This window comes from Fragaria vesca, linkage group LG1 (assembly GCF_000184155.1).
Source record: "Fragaria vesca subsp. vesca linkage group LG1, FraVesHawaii_1.0, whole genome shotgun sequence".
Classification (NCBI taxonomy): Eukaryota; Viridiplantae; Streptophyta; class Magnoliopsida; order Rosales; family Rosaceae; genus Fragaria; species Fragaria vesca.
Window position 1 is genome coordinate 2,867,415 of NC_020491.1, and position 9,941 is coordinate 2,877,355.

The following is a 9,941-nucleotide window of genomic DNA, read 5'->3' on the forward strand; positions in this document are numbered from 1 at the left end:
TAGATTGACTTCGATAACAATACCCTTTGTGAGATCTATGAAAGAAAAAAAAATTGAGACACGGTACCCTATTTTAGATTGACTTCGATAACAATACCCTTTGTGAGATCTACGAAGAAAAAAAAATTGAGACACGGTAATGAAGATAAGAGTTCAAAAATTACTTCCTAACCCACAACATCCTCAACAACAACTAATTATATAGAAGACAATCATATATCTAGGGTTAATGGTAATTTCGTGGTTTTTTAGAAATAGAGGACATAAACGGAATCACACCCACCAAAAGTAAGGGTAAAGTCGTCCGTGCACTATTCATGTGATGTGAACAGTGAATATAAACAGTAAACCATACTTTAGTATATAGTTAATTTGGACTGAAAAGTGAAAAGGTCGGAAACATAATAATTGAATAGGTATGTATGGGCCAATTGGGCATATATATATGTAGAGATGAAACATGAAATCAATAGATGTTTTGGCCCAAAAATGGCATTTGATTCATAGACCCAACATGTGATATTCATACACTGGCATTTGCCACCTACAGATATTCAATCTATGCCGGCAATATATTAATTACACAACAACAAATCCAGCTTTGTTGGTATGATCACCTTGAATGGAATTCAAGTCACACTGCCAGATACCATTTGCATTTAGTTTCTGGTCTATTTCCCACCAACAAACAATGACAAGCACAGAAAAGAGTGGAAAGGATGTCATTTTCTTCGTTGCTTATAGGAATTAAAGTGAGGAAATCATGCAGTGCAGGACTGCAGGGTTTGGATTTTGAAGCTGAGAAGAAACAGTCATATAATTTCATATCGATCTAAAACCGACAGCAAAGGACTCAAAGTCTTACCAAAAGAAGCCACCAGAATCATATGTAGCCAGGAAGAAATTATAACAAGGTATCTAATTTTCTTTCTGAATTATGCTGTGGCCTGCAGAGTGCAGCAGAAGTAAATGTCTTGTTGAAGTTGGACCTAGTTGCCTTACCAAAACTAAACCAGACATCAGACATGATAATTAAACTAGGTTGACAAGTTCGAATTATACTTGTTTTTTCTTGACATATGATGCCTTTTCTTGACCTTCTGCAGCATTTGTTCGCCTTCCAAGCAAAAGATCGACCAAAACTTGTTTAATTTTCTTAATAATTTGACCAAATCCACCAAAAACACTACAAAATCTTTACACTTAAAACATTACGAGTAAAATTGTACTGATTACGAGAGTGCGTGTTCAAGATGATAGAAAACTAGTCGTCTGAATAGTAGCCTTGAACTTGACACATTTTATCTTTCCATGAATCTAAACTTGACACATTTTATCTTTCGATGAATCTAAGCACCACTCGTTACATCATATTCAAGTCTAAAAGATTAAATAAAGAACTAGATCTTGTGGAGGATTTACGGCCAAAAGCAAAGGGTGAAAACAAAAAATCTGAATGGAGATGAATCTTTTCAATCCTTGATTGCTTGTTGTCGACTTCAAAGTCGTGATCATAAGACAAAGCAAAATCTGACTTTATATAGAACAAAATATATAGGTTGTCCGTTTGTCCCCCCTTAGCTTCTCCTCACTCTACTCAATAGTATTTTCAACAAGCTTCTTAGATAATATTCGAAATTGATACTATTCGAAATTGATTTGAATTAGATAATCGATCACTTTCATTCTTAATCTGTTGGCCAAATTCCCATTTGACGCCTGATTATTATGCTTAGGGTTAGAGAATGTCTCCTTTACTAAACACTACTTTTTTAATTAAACTGATCATTAAACTGTTATTGCAAGTCCAGTAACATTATAATTGTCATGTACAAGATAACTATTTCACGAAAAGCAATAATGTCCTAGTGGTTATGGCGACCGTCAAGTTTTAATAAATGACGCTCTAACAATCTACAATTAACCGGGTTCGTTTATTTTAGATATAAACTTATACTTTACGTTTTTGATAATTTGTTCATGTTTTATCTTCGTTTTAACTTTAGATAATTGATTTTATTTAAAACTCATCAGGTTAGTTTGTCATAGCTTAATTTTCACATGAGTTCCTTTCTTTACTATCGACGTTTCAATGTATGTGGTGGTGATCGTGATGTTGCCAAATCACACATATACATCACTTCACACTCATGTATGTTCGATCATCAGTTCATACCCGTGAAATGTCTGTCCACTGTCCAGGTACAATGAGATAAGAAAGGATTGGATATATATCGGACATGATCGATCTCACTTGACACTCGCAAAGAATAAGGGGCTACGTACTCCCTTTCACTCTCTTACCCCATTCATCGTGTAACGTTTAACCCTAGCGATCGATATCAAAATCAAATCAGTAGTGGACTAGTGGTCACACACCCACACGTACACTCCTCGTGAGCTGGACCATCGGACACATGGTCGATCTCTACCAAAGCTCCTCTGAACACTAAAACCAATAGTTAGTTCCATGCATGCATACAGACAACTCTATCCGATCGATATCGGACTAGTTTAATCTGCAGGCAGGGCTGGCCAGTCCGGTCAAGTTTCTTAGGGTTCCATTGTTGGAATATGGGTGGCATCTTCTTAGTCTCGTCGCCTCGTGCGGCATTTCTTGGTCCTGCTTTGCCGGCGAGTCACGTGACTGACCCTAGTTTTGCTTCTCTGCTTCTTCAATCATGGAGGCTGAGAGGGCCGAGAGTACGACTAGACTGAAATGAAGCGATTCTTTTATGGTGGTTTGTTGGGGTTTTTGTAAGCCAAATGTGTAGATATTCTAAAACGACCATACACAATTCCATATTAATTGTATTTCGATTCATCGATCTTCTTTCTGCTTCTTGGTACGTATTCATCCCCCAAACCAAAACGAAAGCACATAGGGAACATATATGTGTACGTTTTGTCAATTTTGTACCCCAATTGGCCGCTTGGTACTGTTAATTTAGGTCCTCTTTAGGATGAACATTCATCACGAACACGAACATATTTGTTGTTCGTTGCATGCACCCATTTGTGAATTATTCTATGATGATGTTAAATGACAAAGAGGAAGCCACGTATGGTATTATTTATCTTCTATGTTTTGGCAATGTAACATATATTAATGTTGAAGCCTCCCAAAGATACGGTCTCTTGTAAGCAGTTGATTACGTAAGAAGCTATCTGCATATATCAAATAGTTTAAATCAAACATCAGTTCGTGTCTAATCATAGACATTAGTATTAGTAGAGATAATGTTTGGTGTCGGGACAAACCATAATAAATTCAAATTAATAGTTTGGTACATAAAATTATACATTGACTAGACGAGTAACTAGTTCTCAAGAGCAAATGTAAGCATGCGGTTAAGCCAGCAAAAATATATGATCGATGAAACATAATCTTAATTAAGTAGAGCAAATGTCTCCATCCGTCTCAAATAGAGAATAGAGAAGTTACATTAACGTGTTGTACAACTTACAAAACTTTAAATTTTAAGTTTTAATTTGTATAATGTGATTATCGTATAAAGAGTCGAGACACGTCATTTTAAAATCATCATCAGTTTGTCTAATTATCCAGACATAATTAGTTTAAAAGTGTAATTTCTAAACTTATTTATATGCAAAATGAGGTAAATGACGTGTGTTCATGACGAATATAAACAATAAAATCGTCACTAGCTAGATCATGTTTTTGTTTTTGGTGTTTGATGGAGTTTAGAATCTTGACTCGTTGTTGGTAATATGTAAACCCCGTGTCAACTGTAAAAAAAACAGATATTGTCGACTGTAAGAAAAACAGATAATAATAACTTAAAACATAAAAGAGTTGGTGTTTCGGATATAAATAATAATTTTCTCAGATTAAAAGGTGCTGTTGCTCGTGAAGACGTGATCAGTTACGTGAATAGCTGCTGGAATTGCTGTATATAGTAAATAGCTTTGTTGTTGGGTTGGTTCAAACAATGAAGTTAACAACGGGGCAACCGGGTCGGCCAAAAGTACAACAATGACACGGACACCTTGGTCCAATGTCCCCAGAGCCACCTAGCTCCTTCCTCTTCTCTCCCTCTTCTGTTTCCGTGTCCCTCTGTCCCATGTCCCCAGCCACCTCCTCCCTCACCGCCTTGAGCTCTGTCTTTATATTAAAAACCTAGTCTCACTATTTAGCAACAAACCCAGATCCCTTAAAACCCAAACTCTCTCTCTCTCTGAAAGCCTCCAAGTCTCACTCTAGCTTCCATATTTTATTGAGCAATCTTTGTTTTGTTCTTGTTGGAGTTTTACTAGCTGCTCGATCTCTACTATGGAGCTTCAGCTGGGTCTCGCTCTTCCAGCCAATAACGATTTTCCAGTCAAAGGTGGCCTCGACTTGAACATCAACGACTTTCTCTACCACCCTACTGACGGCAGCAACAAGAACAAGAAGCGTAGTTTCACCCAAGCTTTTGATCCCAGCATTGCCTCAGCAGCCGTGCCTCGAAAGCTGCCTTGGTTGCTTTGGAACAACCAACCAAACGACGACGACGACGACGACACCGGACACAGTTCTCGTTACACCAACATGATCAAGTACGAAATATTACTAGACACAGTTCTCGGTTTTTACTTTCTTATCTCGACGACTCTCTTGCATTAATTCACATGAATAAACGACTAATGTTGTTTGGTTTTATTACCGACAGAAATGAGGAAGATGGATTGGTCGGTTGGCCGCCTATTACGTCGTGGAGGAAGGAGACTTGTTTTCACATCCAAGGCGACGGCGGTGGTCGTCGTCCTCGGACGGTGAGGGTCAATGGCGGCGGCTCAACATTTGTGAAGGTGAAGATGGAGGGAGTAGGGATAGCAAGAAAGATTGACTTGAGCCAACACCAGGGTTTCCACACACTCCTAAGAACCCTGATGCATATGTTTGACAAATGTGAGATGGATTCAGACAATTATAAACTCACTTATCAAGACAGGGAAGGAGATTGGCTTCTTGCTCATGATCAAGATGTGCCTTGGAGGTATTAATAAAACACCCTCTGATTTTTATTATGAACTATAATACGATCTTATTGATTGATTAGTACTCATCTTTGCCATTTTGGGTATGCAGAACATTCGTGCGGTCAGTGCAACGACTCAACCTGCTTAAGAGGGGAGACTAATTAATGAAGGATTAGAGCACTATTTTGGGGGTCTAGCATTAACTATCTAGATAGTACATGGATATGAGGGACTGATGTAAAATATAGTTCATGTAGAGCATTATCCTAGCTAATTAATCATCGGTTGTATGATATGTGGATCAACTTTAGTCCACAACATAGGAACATGTTTATATATTTATCTAAATTTGTATGCAACTTAGATTCCTTTGCCTTGTCATAGTAAAATGCGCCAAAGTTACTAAAGTAACAAAACCTTAATACAAGAAAGCTCTTTCCTTGAAGAAAGAGGAAACTTTCATTCAATTAATTGGAAAAATGGCATCTATTTATTCTAATTATCAAATTAGGAGTTACAAATCTAATTTTTTTTAGTTGGGCTTTCAGTAACCTAACTACTTATTGTGCTAACTGGGGCCTGATGCCTTGTGGGCCTAAGCATCTATATCATTTTCAATTGCCAAATATGGTCGCAAACCCAAAGCACAGCATATGGCATCATCAGTGTTATAAAATAGGAAGCTGTTTAGGTACTATAATTTTTTTTATTATACCTTTTTTTTGTATGAGAGAAAAGTTAATAAAAGAAGAAGCCTCTACAACATTGTATACTAAAACGATCAAAATTAAAGGACACTAAACGTGGAGAGCGGCAGCTTGCGATTCAAGAGAGTTGGATTTTGTATATACCTTACTACCTCAGACAATGACAGAAACATTTATGCCCCTGCTTAAAATCCTCATGTACTGAGGGACTGAGCTCAAACAAGGGCAAATACGTCATTTTGTCCGCGGCCATAAAAATCCTACGACAATCCAAACACACAGCCACGTCCGGCGGAGACTACCATGTCCATCACCACCGTCACTGCCGACGCTTTTCACTCAACCCACCACCCGAACTCATCCACCGACACGTGTCTCCATCCCTTTCCCGTATCCCCAAAACTTTGCTGTGCCGCTTTTTTTTCCCTCGGCCACGAGGGGGCACAGGCACGTGATCAGCACGTGATCGTCGTCTTCTCAGTACTACTCTCTGGCTTTCTTTCCCATGGCCCTCCTCACACTTCAACAAGCCCAGCCTGGTAAGCATCCAACCTCCTCCTTCCATTTCTAGCTTCAATTTTAGCTTCTTCTTTTTAATTGCTAGCTATATTTATGATATATATATATATATATATATATTTAGTCAAAGCTGCGTTGACGACTATGAAATTGAACCCGATTAGTTTAAAGTTTGAACAATATTTATTAATTGCTTAGTTTTGTATTGCTGTTTTGGGTGATGCATTAATTAGAGCCTTTTCAATTTAATTATCAGGTTTTGTTTTGATTGTTTAGTTCTTTTGATTCGATTCGAAGAATCTGTTGAGGGATTCTGGGGCCTGAGGGGAAGTGATTCAGCAAATTGATATGTTTTGATAGAATAGAGCTCATTATTACTATTATTATGAATTTGGACTATGTTTTAGAACTGTTCCATAAAGCTTGTTAAAGTGAGACTTGATTCCAGAATTTATAGGCAACAATGATGTGTATACAACTATACATTAGATATCAGAATGTGTAGAATCCTGTCCAGGAATCATGAATCGTTTTGGGTCTATCTGGAGACACGCTAATTGTTGATTTGCTTGTTCTTCCGAGTAAGAATATGTTCCTTGCTTTTTAGGGTATTTCTCCAAAGCTGGATCCTAGTATTTCTCATTTCACATTTATGCAAAAGCGAGTTGTGTGATTTATCTCGGTTTTTGTTTACTTTATATATGCAGATGATCATGGTTGTTGTTAGAGCTGTGATTGTGTTGGTAGTTGAGTTGAGGCAAACATGACTAAAGCTCTTGTAATCTTCCTTCACAGCATGGCACCACGATATCTTCGTTCTTCGTTCAGACGGACTCCACGCAAGTTCTTTTGTCTATTATTGTTGTTATTTGTGCCTGCTTGTATATTTGGACTCTATACAGATCACATCAAAGTTTCATATTTCTTCCGGCCACTTTGGGATAAGCCTCCAGCTCCATTTATACGGCTGCCACACTACTATGCTGAAAATGTAAGTTTGGACCATCTCTGCCGCCTTCATGACTGGTCCCTGCGTGCTGCCCCACGCCGTATATTTGATGCCATCATCTTCAGCAATGAATTAGACTTGCTTGATATCAGGTGGCATGAACTTGATCCATATGTCACAAAGTTTTTGATCATCGAGGCGAATACTACTTTCACTGGATTCCCGAAACCTCTCTTCTTTGCTTCAAATTGGAACAGGTTTGCCTTTGCTGAGGAAAAAATTGTCCACTATGTCTTTCCTGGCACAACTCTACTCCGAGGTTCACATACAGACCCCTTCAAACTTGAGAGCATGCAACGTGTAGCTATGAATTCTTTACTTCTGCAAGCAGGGATTTCCTATGGGGATGTCATCATAATGTCAGACGCTGATGAGATCCCTAGCCCGCAGACTTTGAAACTGTTGCAATGGTGTGATGGGATCCCTTATAAAATGCATCTTGAGCTGAAGCACTACATGTACTCGTTTGAGTTCCCAGTGGACTATAGCAGCTGGCGGGCTACAGCTCAGATCTACACCCCAACTACCAAGTACCAGCATATCCGGCAAACTGATGACCTGCTCTCTGATGCAGGATGGCATTGTAGTTTCTGCTTTCGGCACATTGATGACTTTGTGTTCAAGATGACTGCTTATAGCCACGCAGACCGTGTAAGGCGGAGAGACTTTCTGGATTACAGAAGAATACAGAGGCTCATTTGTCAAGGAGACGATCTTTTCGATATGTTGCCTGAAGAGTACACATTCAAGGACCTGATCAAGAAGATGGGATCAATACCCAAATCAGCTTCTGCAGTTTACCTTCCAGCTTATTTGATAAAGAATGCGGAGAAATTTAGATTCCTTCTCCCTGGAGGATGTATCAGATAGACTGGTAGCTCTTCTAACTCTTCGAAGGTAAAGTAGTAATTCTGATCTTGGTGTTTTTTTGGAAATCCAGATAGTCTACGGTGCAAAGTTGATGAGATTAGGACTTTTATGAATTGTGAGAAACCAAACCAACCTTGAAATACTGAACTCCAAACACTCCAATATATATTCCCTTTTATGCCATACATTGTTTGCTTTATCATTACTCAAAGTGAGATTCTTGTTCTATGTTTCTCAGATAAAATACCAGGAATTTTCCGATTTTAAGGTTTCAAAATAATAACTTCTTGCTGCCTTTTCAACTTTAAAGTTACTGATTGAGGGGAACCATACCTTATAGCTTATTGCTGAAGAAGAAAATGCTGGAACTGCTGGACTTTGAAGCAGAAAGTGCTTCTGAATGTGACATCAACGTATAAATTCCATATCTTCACTTTCACATTGGCAGACGAACTGTACCCAAAACTATATACATAGTATTATTATTGGAGAAGTTTCTGGAAACAATAGTTCCTTGATGTAAATGATCCAATAGTAAATTACCATAGCACCTAGTAAAGAAGTAGCAGCATTTGAACTTGTAGCAGCTCACCTCTGGGAGGTAAATTTGTAGCTTGCAAATGTGTAATGTGTCGACTTCAGGAGAAGACTTTGGCTTTAGGATTGAGCAAGGAAACCATGTGTGCTTGCATTTCCTTAAGGTTACACACTTACACCGGCTATGCTTACGTCCCTAAGTTGTTCCTAATTACCCCAATGATCTGCTGCAATACTATATCTCTATATTCACACAAAGCCATGTCCAACCCTCATGTTAATACAAGGTGCCGGAGATGAAGCTTTAATTGGTATATGGTGATGGCTTCAAGGATGAGGATTTGCTCCCATCGCGGATGCAGAAGCTTAACCTTCTTGATGAAGATATGGATCACAATAGTATAGAGTTCTGTGAGTTAAGCAAATCCGAGAGAAAGGATATGATTTCTATGTTGATCATCACACAGACACAGGAGGAGGAGGAGGCTTGTAAACCAAGTTTTCGAAGAAGTCATTGTATTAGAGAGGTCTCCAAACTCTGATGTCTTAACCACAGTGGTTCCCTTGGCAAGAAAAGGACCTCAGAGAATATGTGAGTTTCATTATTTTATATTCTCATAATATTTTATTTTTGATGAACAAGAATTACCAAGCATGTTAAGAGTGATTCATGCTGTAGCATTCTCCAGAATGGTTGAAGTTAAGGAAACATGAGTGTCCATAAAGATCACAATGATTCTTGTTGCGAAAGTACCAGACTTAAACACCATACTTTATATCTCCTAACATAACTAGCTAGTATATTGGACCTAAACACTTAACAGCATGATCCTCACCAAGAACAAGATAAAGAGAAGGTTAACTATCTCGATGTCCTAAAGAACACTAGACTATTTTACTTAGCAAAGTTAGAAGAGCTACCAGTCTCTCTGATACAGCCTCCAGGGAGAAGGAACCTAAATTTGTCCGCATTCTTTATCAGATAAGCTGGAAGGTTAATAGCAGAAGCTGATTTGGGAATCGGTCCCATCTTTGCTGATCACTTCCTTGAATGTGTACCCTTCAGGCAACATATCGAAAAGATCATCTCCTTGACAAATGAGCTTCTGTATTCTTCCGTAATCCAGAAAATCTCTCCGCCACACACGGTCTGCGTGGCTATAAGCACTCATCTTGAACACAAACTCCTCAATGTGCCGAAAGCAAAAACTACAATGCCATCCTGCATCAGAGAGCAGGTCATCAGCACGCCTCGAATGCGTGTACCTGGTATCCTTGCTGTAGATAGTGGCTGCAGTCTTCCAGATGCTGTCCAT

At 38.7% G+C, this 9,941-nt stretch overlaps 1 protein-coding gene and 1 pseudogene across 2 annotated transcripts in view; one reads left to right on the forward strand and one right to left on the reverse strand.

Moving 5' to 3' along the window:
• Positions 1–4,178: 4,178 nt before the first annotated feature.
• Positions 4,179–8,270, forward strand: LOC101291762. The gene is made up of 4 exons (XM_004288738.1): positions 4,179–4,560; positions 4,674–5,000; positions 5,093–5,136; positions 7,103–8,270. Exons 1-4 carry the CDS (start codon positions 4,295–4,297, stop codon positions 8,086–8,088), a joined length of 1,623 nt encoding a protein of 540 aa, XP_004288786.1. The 5' UTR covers positions 4,179–4,294; the 3' UTR covers positions 8,089–8,270.
• Positions 8,271–9,520: 1,250 nt separating this feature from the next.
• LOC101292059 overlaps positions 9,521–9,941 on the reverse strand; it is an 885-nt pseudogene continuing 464 nt past the window's right edge. The window contains exon 2 of the transcript XR_183819.1: positions 9,521–9,916. The product of XR_183819.1 is annotated as an uncharacterized LOC101292059 (transcript). The remainder of the gene's footprint in view (positions 9,917–9,941) is intronic.